Source organism: Ambystoma mexicanum, chromosome 5q (genome assembly GCF_040938575.1).
Source record: "Ambystoma mexicanum isolate Mex_15411 chromosome 5q, UKY_AmexF1_1, whole genome shotgun sequence".
NCBI lineage: Eukaryota > Metazoa > Chordata > Amphibia > Caudata > Ambystomatidae > Ambystoma > Ambystoma mexicanum.
This window is the reverse complement of record NC_090933.1, coordinates 1369338528-1369357277: the sequence shown is the minus strand read 5'-3', so window position 1 is coordinate 1369357277 and position 18750 is coordinate 1369338528. Positions and strand designations below refer to the sequence as shown.

The window sequence follows — 18750 nt, the reverse complement described above, 5'->3', positions numbered from 1 at the left end:
TGGCTTCTTGGTGTGCCCGCACTCTGGATGTGCATGTGGTCAGGGTCACAGGGTGCAGAAGCTACATCTTTATGGGTCACAGCACTGTGTATGATTTGGCATGCACATAACTATTATGCATGCTGTGGCATGGACGCTGACATTTATTTCCGTGACATGTCAAGTTCATTAAAGTTTATTTTTTGTTACTCATATACATTTTTAAATAATCTTGTTCTAGAACCTGACCCTGCAATATGAACTAACCTTGGCCCTGATGATGGCAGTGGTAGATGGAAATGTGCAGTCCTAACCGTAACTCAAGTTGGCCTTATGTCTAATGCTGATATTTTCTTCATGTAAAATTGTTTGATCCATTTATTTGCCCTTTTGGTGCATTCATTCACCAGGGATTCGTTGTATGTGGGTGATGATACTGTGTGGTTAGGTGAAGGCGTTTCTGGTAGACTCTTTATATTATGCTGTAATGTCTATCTACGATTCAGGACTAGTGCGCCTCCAATGATCACTGCCTTAATGCCAGTAAGATGGAGATCCTTCTATTTGGGACCCTTGCTCCCGCTTTCCCTCTCTCACACTGGCCACCCTCCTTGGGCCCTCTTCCTTTGCCTTCCTGTGAAGCCAAAAACCTTGGTGTTACCTTTGACTCCACTCTCTCCTTCTCTACTCACATCACAGGCCTTGCCAAGAAGACCCACTTTCAGCTGCACCTCCTCAGAGGTATTCTCCCTTTTCTCACTTTCCCCGTTAATCTCACTGTGTCCAGAGCCCTGGTTCTCTCTAGGCTGGACGACTGAAACAACCTCTTTCTCAATCTGCCTTCCTCTACTCTCCGGCATCTGCAACTAATCTAGAACAGGACTGCAAGACTTGTCCTTGGCATCAAGCCCAGTGACCTTATCTCTCCAGCCCTGAAATCTCTCTACTGCCTCCCGGTGGCTGCAAGGATCAAGTTCAAGACCCTCTGCATTGTCCACCACGGTCCAAACTACACCTAACTTTCTCTTCCAAAAAACATTCCTTCTCGAGCCCTTTACTCAGCTACCTCAAACTTTTTGAGGGTCAGACTCTTCTCCAGGCAGAGAGTGGGGGAGTAGATCTCTCCTCTGCAGGTGCCTCCCAATGTAATGATCTCTCTGCCTCTCTCAAACTAGGGCCGGCCCACCTGAAGTTCCGGAAGTAGCTCAAGACCTTCCTTTTCACCTCTGCTTTCTCTCTCTCTCTCTCCCCTTCTGACCTACCTGTCTCCAGGCTGTCTAGCCACTTAGCTACCCTCATAGTCTACTGGGTTCCAGGTTCATCCATGATCAGTCTCCCGTTCACTGTAAACAGGACTGGAGCTCACTTAGGGCCTGTAACTGGTACCCAGAGTACACTGCCTATAACCCCATGCTGTTTTTGATGTTTTCTACCGCTTTCCTTGTGTTATATTTGTGTTCGTCTCCCATCATGTGGTAATGTTGATCCCCAGGTATCTAAACGTTCTGGTCCCCCAGGCTATCTGCAGGATTGGTAAGTTTTCCTGTGAGACTCTGTTGTATCATCCTAAGGGAAACATGCACAATTTTTTGGGGTTAACTGCTATGCCAGAGAGTGTCGCGTAATGCTCCATCACCTCCAAAATATATTGTAAGTTTTCCTCCAGTTCCCGCAGATACAGCAGTACATCGTCTGCGTACAATGATATCAAGTGCGGTCCCCCCTTAGTGTGGACCCCAATCTCTTCATATTGTTGCCTTAGATAGATTGCTAGAGGTTCTAATGCTAGGATATACAGCATCGGGGACCATGGGCAGCCCTGTCTAGTGCCTCTGTTGAGTTGCCATTTGTCTGAGATGATCACTCCCGTTTTAACTCTGGCCAATGGGGAGCTATACGAAAAAGAATTTCCAAAACACTTAGAATGGCGCTCCAATTATTATGATTTATTCACTTCATTTACAATCCTCAACACGTGTTTCACCACTTAATGGTATAGTAGCTCATCAGGAGGTGTGTTCTCAATCTTTTGGCGAACAAGAATAAAGTACAGAAAAGGAAAGAACAAAACATTATGAAATTATACATTTGAATTTTGTGCTGATGAGCATAATAACTGAACACATATGTTTTTGCAAACAGCCGAAAAGGAAGGTGTTGGAGCATTTGTTACAAAAGAAAAAAACAATTAAATAATTTACATGTATACCAACACCTTATTAATATATTTGTACCATTTGACATCTAAAGACTGTAACAAGGCTTATTGATTTGTTGTAATTTAAACAGTTGGAAGAAATGCTTACTTTTTAGAAAAGATCTCGTGTTGTTCACAAAAATCTGTTCTGTGCGAACCTTAATATTTTTATGGTTTTCTTCACGTTAATGCGGTATAAATGTTGAGGTTTCAAATAAGATCACTATTTGAGTAGTCCCTATGAACAAAAGAGATTTTAGGATTTTATGGAGTGATTTCACTCACATTATAGTTACAGCCTTTTTGAGGCACAAAATTCCAAAAATGGCTTAACAGGATCAAAGAAAATAACCCAATTAAACTAAATGCTAGCAATCGATCTTACCTCGATGTTTTTAGCTCTTGGATTGACTCAGATTGTGTTCGATTCTGGAACTGCTACAAAACTTACATCTAAGATGGCCACTATTTATACAATAGCGGCCACGTAATCGCGTCACGCGTTTTATCACGTGATCGACGCGTAGCGCATGTCCGCCATTTAGGATCAAGTCTGAGTGTATTATTTATTAGGTTGCACCGTAAGTATGTACAATGTTTGATTTAGGATTTTTGTGGTCAGCATCCATAATTGTGATGCTCTATTTAAAGACAAAACGTATATGTTCGTTGCATATGCTTTGCTGCAATAAGCGCTATTTATTACCATCGCGACGACTTGAGTACGTCATTCATTTCCTCAAATGATGAGCACCTGGTGCAGGCCCGCCATTTTCAATTAGGGTAATATTGGCAAAACGCATACTTTTATGTAATATTTTTGCATGATGTCCTTAATACATAGTTAAGTTCAGTTATACGCTATCTAATTGAGATTGGTAAGATATTACCATAAGATTTAATTAGCACAAAAATTAAATGCTTCGGTGAAAAAGGTGTTAAAGGCTTAAAAGATAATAATGAGCCATTTCAGGAAGTGAATTGAGTTTTGTATTTTGGGAATGATCCTAATTAATACATGCTAACTATTTACATTAGTTTCTTGGTAGGTATTTTCAAAAACATGTTTTGCAGTTATGCAAAAATAGCTAAGCCTTGCTAAATTTCCAAATAAGGTATTTCAAAAACTTTTACATTATAACGCTGGAAATTGACACATTACAAAATAAAGAAAACCATCATTGTTAGTATTTCTTCTTGACTCCGGAAGAGTGTTCAAAACATCATATATATTGAGTTAACACTTTCAAACAGTTGCTGTAACATGAAGGTATGGTTTTGACTTGATCTTAAAGGAAGTGATGTAGTTCATGATCTGAATTGAGACCCACATTGATACTGTCCATAGCATATATCCAAAATGCTTCTCGTCTGCGCAACCTTTTCTCTCTGTTACCTCCTCTTTCCGGAGGCGAAATTTATTCGATGCCGAAAAATCTTAACATCATGATGTCTGGGTGTTTTATGATTCTCTAGGAAGTGTTGACTCAATGCATACCGAATGTCTCGTAGTTTGATTGACCGTAGAGGCTCATATATTCTCATCTTCAGGGGTCTGATTGTACTTCCTATATAGGTCTTGGCACATGCGCATTTTATGGCATGTACAATGAATTTGGTGTTGCAGTTCATGAAGTCTTTGATTTTATGTAGTGAGCCATTGGCTAGTGGGCATTCCTTTAAGCCACTGATTGCATAGTTACACATTTTGCAGGTCCCAAATTTGTAGAAACCTTTTAGGTTTTCTGTTGTCCACAGTTGTTGTATGCCTTTCCATTTTCTATGTTCAACAAAATGCGATGGACATAGCATGTTCTTGAGATTTGGCGCTTTTCTGAAAGTTAGGCACGGGGTTTTTGATATGAAAGGTCTTAAGTCATCATCCATTGTAAGAATATTCCAATGTTTATTGAGAATTCTTCTCAGATGTGTAGCCTCTGTGTTATAAGTAGTTATGAATCTTATGCTTTGGCTTGACTCTGTAATGCTTTTTTTCTTTGACTTTCCACTTAGTAAGTCCTTTCTATTATGAGATTGACATTTGCTGAGAGCTTTGGTTAGGAGATCTTTTTTATATCCTTTTTCTCGAAACTTTAGTTTAGCCTCTTTGGAGTGTTTCTCAATTTCTTGATCCTCAGTGCAGTTTCGTTTTATTCTTAAATATTCTCCATACGGGATGTTATTTTTTATGTGCGGTGGATGGTGACTTTCTGCATGACGAATGCTGTTACCTGCCTTTGGTTTATGAAGAGAGTAGTCTTGATGAGATTATTGTGAATATAGAGTAGTAAATCCAAAAAATGAATTTGACTGGTGCTTTCTTCCATTGTTAATTTTAAGTTGTATGAATTGTTGTTCAGGAACTGATGGTATTCTTTGAGGGATTGTTTATTACCTTTCCAAATGACTAGTATGTCGTCTATGAAACGAGTCCAACATACTATCTGGTTTTGTTCAATGAAGGCTTCGTGTTTCCATGCGTGATGTAATTCGAAGGATCCCATGTATAGGTTGGCATAAGCTGGTGCAAATTTAGCCCCCATTGCTGTTCCTCTTATTTGCCTGAAATTTCTCCGTTAAATAAAAAAATATTGTTTACCAGTGTAAAGTTCAACATTTCAAGTAACATTTCATTTTGGTTTCTAAGTGAAATGGATCTGGTATCAAGGAATTCTTTGGTTATCTCCATGCCTTTTGGGTGTAAAATGCTCGTGTATAGACTTGTCATATTGAATGTGACTAGTCTAAAGTCTTCTTCCCACTCTATCGAGTCAAGTTGTTTGATGACATCAGTTGAATCTTTAATAAATGAAGCAAGATTTGCTGCCAGAGGCTGTAAATGCTGATCAATATATGCAGAAATTGGCTTCGTTAAAGACCCAATACTATTCATAATTGGTCTGCTAGATGGTATTTGGTCATATTTTTTGTGAATTTTGGGCAAAAAGTAGATGCTTGCTAGCATAGGATGTTGTATATTCATGAATTTATATTCATCTTCCGTGATTAGATCCTCTTCCAGATAGTGTTTACTTAGAAGATGCCACTCTATGATCAAGTTAGAAAGTGGATTATTGGCAAGTTTTTCATATGTATCTTTGTCATCCAAATGTTTCGCCACCATTTTAATGTAGTCTGATGTGTTTAGTAACACTATCTTGCCTCCTTTATCAGCTGCTTTTGTTATGACCGACTCGTCATTTTGCAGATCCATTAGTGATTTTCTTTCTTCAATAGTGAGATTGAAGTGAATTTTTTTGAATTTTGTAGATTTGATGTATGATGTTTTGATATCCTCTGCTTCTGCTTTTTCAAACAAGTCTATCACATTGTCACTGTACAGATGTGGATAAAAAGTCGATTTAGATTTAAGTTTAGTTGTTTCACTTAGCTCCATTGTGATACCCAGGTCATCTGTAAATGTTTCCATAGTGTGTATGTTTTCCTCTTCTGATAAATTCAGAAGGTTAACTGTTTGCATAGAATGAGTTATAGATAGATCTGAAGGGACAACAATTTCTTCTGGCTTTTGTTTAACACTTTCAAAACCTGTGGCAAAATATTTCTTAAGTTTCAATTTCCTATTAAATTTGAAAAGATCCACTCTAGTTTTGAAATAATCGATTTTGTTTGTTGGACAGAATGAGAGACCTTTCGCTAAGGCAGAGTTAAGTTGTGATGTGCATTGTTTATCTGATAAATTGAGAATCAAATTTTCTTTTTGCGTTGTTCTTTTGATCTTGTTTTGACTCTGTCGGATGGCTCTTCTTCTTCTAACGCTTCCTCTGCCACGTCTCCCTCTTTTGTTAGGCCTCCACGTGTAGAAGAATTTGGTTTGCTTGAAGGATGTTTTGATTTCCATTGTTTGTGTTGCCGGTATTCCTCTAAAAAAGAATAAGGTATGGCTGCTGCTAAATCTAAATCAATGGGGAGCTATACACCAGTTTCACCCATCTCAGGTACCCGGTTCCCATCCCATATTCCTTCAAGACCGCCACCAGCCAGGGCCATCTTACAGAGTCGAAGGCTTTCACTGCGTCTAGTGAGACTATTGCAATTTCAAATGTGTCGCCTTCCACCTGTCCTATGATGTGTTGGAGCCTTCTATGGTTATCAGATATACTCCTACCTGCAACATATCCAGCCTGGTCAGGGTGTATGAGTTTATTTATTACCCATTTAAGTCTGTTCGCCAGCACGGCCGTAAGGATTTTACTGTCCTGGTTTAGCATGGATAGCGGTCTGTACAACCCACAGTCTGTGCTTGACTTATTGGGTTTCAGGAGTGGAATGATTATCGCATGCCTCAGGGATTCCGGCAGTCTCCCTTTCTCAAAGGCCTCATTTAGCATTGCTAGTAGCCGGGGGAGCACCTCCTGCCTGTACGTTTTATAGAATTCACTAGGGAGCCTGTCTGCCCCAGGGGCTTTGCTGGTGGGCAGGTGTTTGACCACTGTCTCTAGTTCCTCTATCGTAATTGGGGCATCTAGGTTCTCCCTATCTTCTGTGCCCAATTCAGGTAACCCTATGTCCTCTAACGTCTCCTGAATCTCCTGCTCTGCCATCTCCCCAGTGTCCTCGTATAAGTGTTGGTAGAATTTAAGGAATCTCTTGTTTAGGCCCTCCTGGGTGTCCCATATTTGGCCTGTTTCTCCCCTTATCTCTCTGATCGCTGATCTGGGTGTCTCATTCTGATATAGCCATGCTAGCAGCCTCCCCGGCTTGTCCCCACCTGCATGTTGTCTTTCAATGTATTTTTTTTAATTAAGGTTGCATAGTCTTTCACAGAGTCCACCACATTTTTGTTGTAATTGGCTCATAGTCTCAGTTTCCTCCTGTGAGGTGTCCCCTCCTTTCATGATTGCTTCTATTTTCGTTTCAACCTCTTGTAATTCTCATGTTATGCCCCCTTGAAGCCCTTTGGATTTGGATATGGCAGCTCCCCTCACCACCACCTTAAAAGCCTCCCCCAGAGTGCCCTCCGACTATACACTGCCATTGTTATTTTCAAAGAATTCGGTTATCTCCTCCCTTAGGTCCTCCCGGAATGCATTATCTCTCAGTGCTTCGGCTCTGAGCCTCCACGTTGGGATGCTGGCTCTGGGGGGCTGGTGTCGCCACGCCAGAACCAAATGGGCGTGGTCCGATAGTATCATTCCTTTATATTCTGACCTTTCAATCTCCCCGATGAGTTCCGAAGTGGTGAACATGTAGTCCAGTCTCGTGTATTGCTTTTGTGGGGCTGCATAGTGTGAATAGTGCCTATCGTTCGGGTGTTGCTGCCTCCATACGTCTTCCAGCTGAAAATCTCCCAGCAGGGCCTGCAGGGTTTTAACTAAGGGAGTAGGTCTGTCTAGTTTTGTATCTAATCTGTCCATTTTGGATTTAGCGTGCAGTTAAAGTCCCCTCCCCATATGACCGCACCTCGCAGGTGGGGGCTGATTTTGCTGTATAATGTCTTGAAATAGGCCAGTGTGTCTTGGTTTGGGGAGCATCTGTTGATTATGCTCAGCTCTCTATTCTCTAACATGCCCCGCATCACCACCATCCTCCCATCCGGCTCCACCGTGGCCTACTTGGCAGCAGCTGAAAAGGTACATGTGGCTCTACCCAGGTGATTACTCCCCTTGCATATGCTGAATGCATTGCTCCAACGGTGGTCCCCTCCATTTTTTTTTATCACATCCTGTTTCTCTTTAGTGAGGTGGGTTTCTTGTAATAAGGCTATGTCTATCTTTTGCCTCCTCAGGTACATCATAACCTTGTTCCTCTTCAGATAGCTGTTCAGTCCGCTGACCTTCCAGGTTACTATTCTAAGGTCTCCCACCTTCATCCATATCTCCGCACCCCCTTGTCCTGCGCCCCATGTATGCTTTGCGTGATATCAGCTTGCACTATTTTCACTACAAACTCCCCAACACTCTCCCCACCCCCCTCCCTCCCGGTCCCCAACTGGCGCAATGGTGTATAGGTGTAATCACGCTCCCCAACTTTTAACACACCTTCAAACTCCCCAACTCCCTCCCTACCCCCCACACTACCCCACCAAAGTCTTACCCAGCTCCAACGATGAATCTCAGGCTACCCCGCATCTAGGCCTTTTATCGGACCTAGCCGATACTCCGGGCTCTGCGGGGGGGACACCGTCCTACTGGTGTCCCACTAAACTAAATACTAGGGGTAAGAACGTGTTCCATCTATGTCTCCCGCATTAAGCATAAACTATACTTGTTTGCAACGCAAGGCATATTTGTGCACAGTTCGCTAATGTTTCTCATTTTGAGACCAACATCAATGTCATTGCTGAGTATAACCCCCTCCCCAGATTCGGTTTACAGTGTTTCCTGGAAATAACCCAAGTTCACTTATCTGGTCTGTTCTCCGTCTGGTCATCTGCTCCTGCTGGGCTGTTCCGTGCATCCATCCATGCTGTAGCCTCCTCCGGGGTTTCGAAGAAATGTGCCTTGCCGTTGTACATCACTTTCAGCTTTGCTGGATATAACAACATATATTTGTATTCCGCCTCACGCAATCTCCTCTTGACGGACATGTAGTTCATTTGCTGTTCCTCCACCAAAAAGGTGTAGTCTGGGTACGCCGTGATGGTCACAGATCCTCTACTTATCGTACTCCTTTACAGAAGTGTTCCAGTATCTTCTCACTGTCTTTGTAGTTCAATATCTTGGCAATGAGTGATCGGGGGGGCCGCAGCTGCGGCCGTCTAATCAAGGACCTATGCGCCCTTTCCACGGCGAATCCCTGCGTGAGCGCACCCCCATCTATCTCTTGCAGAAGCATAGTCTCGACGTAGTTGGTTGGGTCCAAGCCCTCTACCTCTTCCGGAAGACCAATGATGTGAATGTTATTTCAACGCGCCCTCCCTTCCGCCTCCTTGGCTTTGTTCTCCAGATTGTGTACCTGTTGTTGTAGCGCCGAGACCTCTTTGTGTTCGCAGTGCAAGTTCTGTATTGGCTTTCACATCCTTTTCTAGCACGCCCGTGCCGATTTCCTAACAGTTTCCTAACATCTTGCCTTAGGAGGTTTACATCCACGCTAACAGCATGTATTTTTTGTTCCAGCAAGGTTTTTAATTCTGCAATGGCTGTGTCCATTTTGCATGCCCATGATGTCTTCAGCTCTGCTATGGCATTCAGAATCTGTTGGTCATTTCGTGACAGGGTTACTTCTACTGATTTGTCTTGTTTCTTGGGTCTCACCACTTCCATGGTCGGGGATACTTTTCTCCCCTCATAGTCCTGCTGCCCCGGCCACTACTGATGGGTCTCCTATGTGCCTCCTTAACCCTTCTTCTGAGTCACAGTTCTGCAGTGGTGTCCCAGCCCTGCGGCTCCTCCACTCGTGGTTGGGGTGGTTGTCGGCGGAACCTCCCAATGACGTTTGGCTTTCTACCGTATCGTGGGTCTATGCTGCTTGAGCAGTATAGTTCCATTTATGTTTGTCCGGGTTGAGTGGCTCCTCTTGCACGGTCACCCTTAACATGCTGCCTGCCCCTCTCACAGGGCTTACGGTAGGCCCCCATGAGTGTTCCTTTACTGTGAGCCCGCCGGGTTCTGAAAGCACAGTCACTTCTTAACCTCCAGCCTTGCTACTCCCTTAGTGACACTTCATGTTTCATCTTCCTGATCCTGTGCCTGCCAGCGTACATGTATCTATGCAGACGTGCTCTACAAGCTTCCATCACTCATGTTTGCGACTGCAGGGCTTCTGCATCTGTAACCAGTGCTCCTTTATTGAATGGGCGTTATTTTCAGTGCCCTTGCTGCATACCTGCTGGCCAGCATACCTCAGTGCCTGTCTGCTGGTGGATGTGGCGCCGGTGGACTTGCTTCCAGCCTCCGTGTTGTGGAGCCCTATGTTGCACTTTCGCATGGGCAACCTATCGCCACTCCAGCAGCACATGTTGGCCTCCAATAGTCTGTGTTGTCGGCAAATTTCACTGCTTTGTCCTCTGCTGGGTCTTCCTCGGGCCGTGCGCTTCCCACTGTTGATCACTGTCTCTTTCTTTTGTTCGCCACCTCACATGCGTGTATCTTACTTTCATTGACTCATCCCCTAGTGAGGCTTCAGGCTTGCCACATTCCTCTGTGTAGTATTCGTGCCCCCGTGAGCCAGCAGTATCTTTGTTCTCCACCTGTAATCCTCTGTTATGGCCTGCTTGCCTGTGTTGTAGGTTTCTTTCATTTCCTTAGCAGGCACAAGTACCACCTTCCAATCCGATGTCAGCTTCACACTCTGTTCTCTTGCCGGCTCCCACGCAGCTCCATGCTGCCCACAATGTTGTAACTAACACACTCTGCATTGCTTTTGCTCTGATGACTTTGCTGCTACTGCTACTTTATCTGCATCCCAGCAGCTGATCTTGTGGCTCCTTTAGGCTTCAGACTACAGGCGGCTGCGCTCACAATGTTCCACAGCTGATCCAGTGTTAACATTGAGCTGCATACGCTAATTTCTAGTGATAGTGTATTTGCCGCCTATGTGTCCACTGCTCCCATTGATGCCCCCGGTCTTCTAAATATGCATCCGCTACTCCCAGTTACCAGCTCGCTCTGTCCCACGTCGCTGCTGGCTTCCACTAGTCAGGCTGCCTTTCACACTGCTGTTGTCTCTTTGTGCATTTACTTTTCAGTTTTCCGATTGTTCGTATTAGCGACAGGTTTCACTGCCTTAGCTTTCTGCAACCTCATCTCCCGGCAGTACAGCTGATTACACATCAGACCCTTTGTTCTGTGGGCGCCATCTTGTTTTCACCCACGGCCCAGACACGGCAAGCTTTTTTTCTCCCTCAGTACTTCCTTCTGGCTGTAGATTATCCCGAACTGCAACCTGCTGCACTCCTCATTTCTTCACTCTAAATGCCTTTCGTCCTACACCACAGCCACTAAGCCACGCCCCCATGTGATAACACAGTTCTTTATATAAATAAGGTTCAATATATATATACACAATGATTGACACACTTTGTGTTTTGGCAAATCTGATATGGTAAATATGTACAATTTCTATGTGGTACCACAGTTCACTCATGACACATTTAAAACGAACCAAGTGCAGACAGTTTCAATGGCATACAAATCAAATAGTAATGCGAATCAACATCAGACATAGGAAGGAAGACAAGTTAGCTTAAACAATGGCAGAATACTTTGTTCCACTACCATGACACAGTTCTGTGTGAAGATCCCCCCACCTGTGCAACCTGTAAATAAAGTGTATCAACAAGCCCAGTCCATATATGTTTAAAATAGTCTTGTGTCCTGCTAAAATCCTCTACTACCCCAATGTACCTGAGTTTAAGTTTAGCCGAGTTTCTTTGACCGTTTGTCGACGGATTCCTCTTGAGCGGACTGCCTTAAAGCAGGAGCTGCGGGTCGCCGAGATTCCTACAGAGAAATGTGAACCCTGCGATCGATCGTGGATGTCCTGCGAAGATGAGGCATGCGGTGCACCTCGATGTCAAGAGTTTGTTGCTGCAAAGAAGATTAGGTGAAGAACATAGGCCCAGGCAGGTCGTTGGCGTTGACTATCAGGACTCAACCAGGGCTGGCTTTCAGATCTTCCCTTGTCAGCGTCTTTGCAGACAGGGAAACCCACCGGGCGGATTCTCCTCGGCAGTCCACAACCTCGACTTTCTCCAGCGGGACAAGCGGTCACAGTGATGGCAAGGGCGCCCTTCTTTCAAATGTTCTTAGACAAATGGTGGCTCCGGTCGTTGAGCAGCACGGCATTAAGCTGTCCCCACTTCTGGGCAACAAGTTTCAATGGTCTTCCAGTGGTCACGGCGGTCCTCCGGACCCTGGGCGACGATGAAGGACTTCGATGTCCAGGTGCTTCACTTCAGGATTCCTCGGTGGACCCCATCTCCGAAACTTTCAAGACTTTTAAATTTGAAAATCCTTTGAATTAGGGTAACACCATAATAAAGGGTCTACCATAACAAACTGGTTGTAATAATGTTGTGCAGTTACAATCGAGTGAAGGGAATCCAAACTCCCTGCGATACCTTTCTCAACCAGGTTCAATACCTGTAACAGAGCAACACTGTCAATGGCGCTCCCAATCTTAGCTGGCCATGAGTGCTAAGGAAAGGGCATTTACCTGCTCCTAGGCACTCTGATATTTAGCAAGACCATTGGAAATAAGCAAACATTGTGTGACATTATCCCTAAGAAATGAGAAATGTATGCCTGGAGACTAGTGGAGCAGACCTTTTGCAAACCCAGCAGGAGCTCCCTGGGGAAACAAGCTTCAAAATGGCACCCCCTAAACACAAGGGCCAGCCTCACACCAGAGTGTTGCTTTGCTAATTACCAGAGGACCTTTGAAATACAGGCGCATGACAAAGTGGGATTAGAGAGGAAGGACAGAAGAGAGTAGACTGGAGGAGGGGTTCTTCCATCTAGGTTTCTGTGAGCGTATCTTTCCCTCCTGTCTCCTACACTACTTGCATATAAAAGCACTTTGGGTATGTTGCTAGAAAACAAAAGCCACTGGTTAACTTGGTAGGTATTAACCCTCCTAAAGCAGGCTTGCTTTTGTCCAATCCTGCGTGGCCATTTTCCTTTAAAAGTCTCCCACTCCTCCCTTCATTCAATTTGGCACTTCACGGATTTCAGGAAGAATTTGTTTGGACCCCGTTGGGAGAAAAGTCCATGACAAAGCTTTCTGCCAGAAGTGAAGACGGGTGTCTATGGCAGAGGTGAGCTCTGCTCCATACGCATCCACAGGGCACATTGGAGGTGAATCCTACCGGAGAAAGACCTGCCTCTCTCTGCCAGCTGCACTGGTACCCAGGCCCTTCACTGGAGGTGAATGACTCCTGCAGGTGCTAGCTAAACTCCCCATAGTTGAGAGTGAAGGGGACAAGTAGTAATATTGTCCCTGAGCCACTGGACGAAGATTTACGGCACCAGACAAAGAAAAGCAGCTGGTTTGTTGCAATCGATATTGTCAAACCACTATCATAATTCAACTGTCTTCGATCGCCTTTGAACCGTTAGGTCCATGGGTGCTGCTTTTGCTTGTTTTTCTAACCTCTTTGAACCATTTTACTGCACACCTAAAACCACTTTGGCACCACCTGGTGCCACTCAAACCCTCTAGCTCTTTGCCTCCACCCACCAGCTAGTCTGCAGACCACTTTGAATTATTGTCAAACCACACACAAAACCATCACGATCACAGCTACAAACCATTGTTTGACCTGGACTTAAGCTTGCATCATGCGTCAACCCGAACCAGCAGTTACCAACGTCTCAAACCAGATCGACCTGAGAACTGAACTTTCGGAGCCCTCTGAACTTCATTGCTCGAATGGCACCTTTGAAACACACTAAGCCACGGCTTCTAATGGTAATGCCAGCATGACTGGTCACATTGGCACCTGGTTGAACCCACAAACACAGCCTCAAGAAGCATGGTTCCACGGTTTATAGTCAAAGCTTCGACAGTCATAGTGTCGAAATACAACAGTTTCGACTCAAAAACATCGAATTTTTTTTTTTTAATGCACTTTTTTTGAGTTTTTGGGGGGGTTGTTCCCCCCATTGTTTGGGGGGGAAAAACAATGATTTTTACTATACAAAACCCCCAAAAAATATTACATTAAAAAAAATGCATTCAAACATTTTTTTTTCAATCGTTTTGTTTCGAAAGTATTGTATTTTGAAACTATGTATTCGAAACTTTGACTGGACACCTGGTTCCACACCATCAAACTTCTAAATACTCGGAAAAGTACTGTTAAGATGCCCCAGCCCCATTGGTTCAATTTTGGGACTTTAGAGGCGGCTAAGCCAGCCAGTTGGACCTTTGTCAACAAAGGCATATCCTTTTGGTAGCCCTGTTCTATGTACCGCCTTTCCACTTGCTACATTACCCAGTTCTTGCACCATCAATATTCACAAACATTCTGTGTTTTCTCTGCAGGGGCGGATTTTTGTAGTGTGTTTTCTAGTATTGTTATATTTTACTATTGATGTGTTTAATTCAATTATATATTTTTAAAGAACTTTGACTGGACATTCTTTATTTTGGGCCAGTGTACTGTTGCTGTTTGGGTTGCTACTATTATCACATGTGCTTCTCTTCTCAGGGTATAGCCTTCCATTGGGCCACATGCCTCTCTTCTCAGGGTATAGCCTTCCATCGGGGCACATGCCTCTCTTCTCAGGGTACAGCCTTCCATCAGGCCACATGCCTCTCTTCTCAGGGTACAGCCTTCCCTTGGGACACATACCTCTCTTCTCAGGGTACAGCCTTCCATCGGGCCGCATGCCTCTCTTCTCGGGGTACAGCCTTCCATCAGGCCACATGCCTCTCTTCTCAAGGTATAGCCTTCCAGCAGGCCACTTGCTTCTCTTCTCAGGGTATAGCATTCCATCGGGACGCATGTCCCACATGCCCCTCCTCTCAGGGTATATCCTTCCATCCGGCCACATGCCTCTCTTCTCAGGGTATAGCCTTCCCTCGGGCCACATGTCTCTCTTCTCAGGGTATAGCCTTCCATCGGGCCACATTAACACAAAAGGCGAAGGAGGAATGTCCCATGACTGTGCCTGTTTCACCTTTATCACTGGGATCAAGGGTGGCTTACAGAAGTGCAATGACTGAGTAGGCGGTTTGCTCACTACTCACTCCTGTACTTCTGCAGGACTGTCACTTCGTCACAAACACGTCATCAGGCAACTTCCCTGCGGTTATAGACATTCCCCATAATCCACCAGGACCCAGGCATTTCCTGAAATGAGTAGGGGAAGGGATGTGTTGCTAACATTATAGTCAGGTTAGCATTGAGCAGGCGCTGCCTATCATGAGACTTCTGATATTTCTGGCCACGCTCAAAGGCTTCCATAAGGGTGTCCTGATTCAATGGGGGATCACCGAAATGTGCCTCTTGGATGCAGGGGGAAGACGTTTGTGCCCTCCTTCTGAGCAATTATTCAGCTGGAGTATGTTCAATGGTAATTGTACCGACTGATGGCATGCTATATGTGTGATATACATGCAGTACTTATAAAACAATTCGTAAAAGCAATGTTATGGGGAGGGGTACATTTCTGCTCATCTCTGCCTCCTCTCTGTAATTAGAAGCATTCAACCCCAGGCTGCATCTAGCAGGCAGAATGTTGCTTAGGTTTCTACGTATGGAGTAATTGCTCATTCTATTGTATCGTCTGATTTCTCTGTACATTAAATATCTGGAATTCTAATGTGGGCCTGAATCTGAGCTTCCTAACACATCACGACAATGGCCTAGTGCAGTGTGTATTTAATACTTTCTACCCAAAGGGCATTTTCCTCAACGTATAAGATTCTAACAACAGCTGCATGTTGCTTCCTGAGACCCCCAGAAGCCCCAGGTCATAATCTGCACTTGTGGGGGGGTCACATGTCATGCAGGTATGATGGCGTGTCTCTTACCTGTGCAGTTGACGCCTGCATACCTCCGATTATAACAATAGTTTTGGACCTTGGTGCTGTACGGACACTCTGCCAGGCACTGCTCGTCTCCTCTGCACTGCACATCAGTCATGTACACTATTTCAGGTAACTGTTGTAAGGGGATGGGAGCGAAGTTAGCTGAGTAGGGCACTCCACACCCCAGCTGTCTGCAGGCCACAGCGGCATCCTTCATATCCCACTGGCTGTCGCATACTCTTTCCCAACGGCCAGTGATGTCGACCAACAAAATGCCAGCACAGGGGCCTCTTCCATGTGTCACTCGAATACCTGTTTTTAAATCTGTGTAAACAGAAACATGTATTATGCATAACAAGATTGTTAGCCCCACTGCACTGCCACTTCACTCCAACAGAAATCCAAAGACATTAAAAAAATCAGGAAATGACATTGCAATCATTGTATGAATTCTGTCCATCACAAACCGGGCACAATAGACACAAGCTGTCCCTTTAATCCAGCATTTCATTTCCTCCTTACTCTTTGCTTTCAGTCAGCTGTGTGCAGAATGCCGGGGTCACTCTGGCTTCAGTACATGTTGCAATCCCTGCAGATGGAGGGGCTGGGATACTGATGTTTGTTCCCTCCTTTCCCTTTTTGTGTGATATTGTTTCCATAATGTTGGGATGAAAATGAGTATATCCCACCCCCTAAGTGCTTTCAGGTGAGGCGAATCCCCTATGAGACAGTGTAGTGTATAAGGGGAGAGAAAACTGCACTCTGAAACTGTGCTGCACTAGCCGAGCTCCATGGAAAGTTTTCACTAGGCCCAACATCATTAAGGCAGAATGAATCTGCACCGCCAGTTCTCACGGAAGTCCACTTCCCCAATGTCCCTTCATTGCAGCAAACATTTAGTATCTTTCAGAGGAATGCACCCGCAAGAGCGCGAGACAACATCAGGCTCCGCGCAGGGCCCATTCATCACAAATAAGCTGCCATCAGGCTTCTAACCCCCAGCCAGCCAGCCCAAAGACAGCCCCACACCACTGACCCGACCCCACACCCCTGCATTCCATGATAAGTGAGCGGCCCCCGTCCTAGCACAAATCAAGCGACCATAAAAGATCTAAGCATGCGCGACTGCTTCACCCGCCAACGTAAAACACATCCGTTGTAACATGAGGTAAAGGGAGGGATAAATAAAGATCAAAACCAGTGTGGAGCCCTTGGGTGTGAGAGGAGCGATATCAACGAAGCCCAGAATGTGTGGGTCAGTGTGACTGTATTTCGTCCTCCCTTCCCACTGGCACCAATCCCTGAGCCGACCAGGTGCATGCCACAGTGATATAGTAGTAGGCTTAGTGTGCTAGCTCAGATGTAACACTGTATTTCATGACTGACCTGACCTTCACCAGACAACAAGATGAGCCCAGCTGGCCCACGTGGAGCCTGACCGACTGCGAAAGAACTAACCAATTGTAGCCTGGCATCCCCTATGGAGCAGGCCCATTTATATGGACTCGCCAATCAGTGGTTCTAGATTGTAGTTTATGTGATGACGCCACTCATCCTTTTAAGCTCCTGCTTGTCTTATGCTCGAGCAGCAGAATTCTTTGCTGATATTTTGTATTCTGTACAATTTAACCTTGTTATCCTTGCAAGCTATCTCCTGGCTTATTTTTCTAGAGGGTTGTATTCACTCTGGAGTGTGCATTAACAGGGACTTGCCTTCAAAATTTAGAGCTATTCAGATACACCTGCTGTATTCCATGGTGTAGACGGTGTTTGGAATTGAATGTCTGCTCTCGCAAGCTTCCTGTGATGAATGCTGTGTGATTGCTGTATGTTGCCTTCCATGGAGTGCACGGTGTGAGCATTAATCCATATTTCCTCCAAGCTTCCTGTGATTAATGCTGTGTGATCACTCTATGCTGTATTCTATAGTGTGCACAGTGTGAGCATTAACGTCTACTCCTGAAAGCTTACTGTGATGGATGCTGTCTGATCACTGTATGCTGTATTCCATGGAATGCCTTGTGTGGTCATTGATGCCTGCTCCTGCAAGATTCCTCTGATGGATGCTGTGTGATGATTGCATGGTATATTGCATGGAGTGCACTGTGCGAGCATTGATCCCTGCCACTGCAAGCTTCCTCTGTTGGATGCAGTGTGATCACTGTGTGCTGTATTCCTTGATGTGAACAGTGTGAACATTGATCCTTGCCACTGCAAGCTTCCTCTGTTGGATGCTGTGTGTTCAATGTGTGCTGTATTCCATGGATTGCACAGTGTGGATAGTGATGCCTGCTCCTGCAAGCTACCAATGATGGATTCTGTGCAATCACTCTATGCTGTGTTCTATGATGTGCACAGTGTGAGAATTGATGCCTGCTCCTGCAAGCTTCCGGTGATGGAAGCTGTGTGATCATTGTGTGCTGTATTCCCTGGAGTGCATGGTGTGGACATTGAGGCCTGCTCCTGCAAGCTTCCGTGATGGATGCTGTGCGATCACTCTATGCTGTGTTCTATGATGTGCACAGTGTCAGAACTGATGCCTGCTCCTGCAAGCTTCTGGTGATGGAAGCTTTGTGATCACTGTATGCTGTATACTATGATGTGCAGAGTGTGAGAATTGATGCCTGCTCCTGCAAGATTCCTCTGATGGATGCTGTGTGATGATTGCATGCTGTATTGCATGGAGTGCACTGTGCGAGCATTTCTCTATGCCACTGCAAGCTTCCTCTGTTGGATGCAGTGTGATCACTGTGTGCTATATTCCATGATGTGAACAGTGTGAACATTGATCCCTGCCCCTGCAAAATTCCTGTGGTTGATGTGTGATCAGTGTATGCTGTGTTCCTTGGTGTGCACGGTGTGAGCATTGTTGTCTGCTCCTGCAGGTTTCCTGTGATGGATGCTGTGTGATCAATGTGTGCTGTATTCCGTGGAGTGCATGGTGTGAGCATTGATCTCTGCCCCTGCAGGTTTACTGTGATGGGTGATGTGTGATCAATGTGTGCTGTATTCTGTGAAGTGCATGGTGTGAGCATTGATTTCTGCCCCTGCAGCTTTCCTGTGTAATCAATGTGTGCTGTATTCCATGGTGTGCACAGTGAGCATTGATGCCTGCTCCTGCAAGCTTCCAGTTA

At 44.9% G+C, this 18750-nt stretch overlaps 1 protein-coding gene across 1 annotated transcript in view; it reads right to left on the bottom strand.

Moving 5' to 3' along the window:
* LOC138498729 (CD5 antigen-like) overlaps positions 1-18750 on the bottom strand; it is a 239573-nt gene that overhangs the window by 148444 nt on the left and 72379 nt on the right. Inside the window, exon 3 of the mRNA XM_069622367.1 lies at positions 15620-15940. Coding sequence (XP_069478468.1) covers positions 15620-15940 — 321 coding nt within the window. The remainder of the gene's footprint in view (positions 1-15619; positions 15941-18750) is intronic.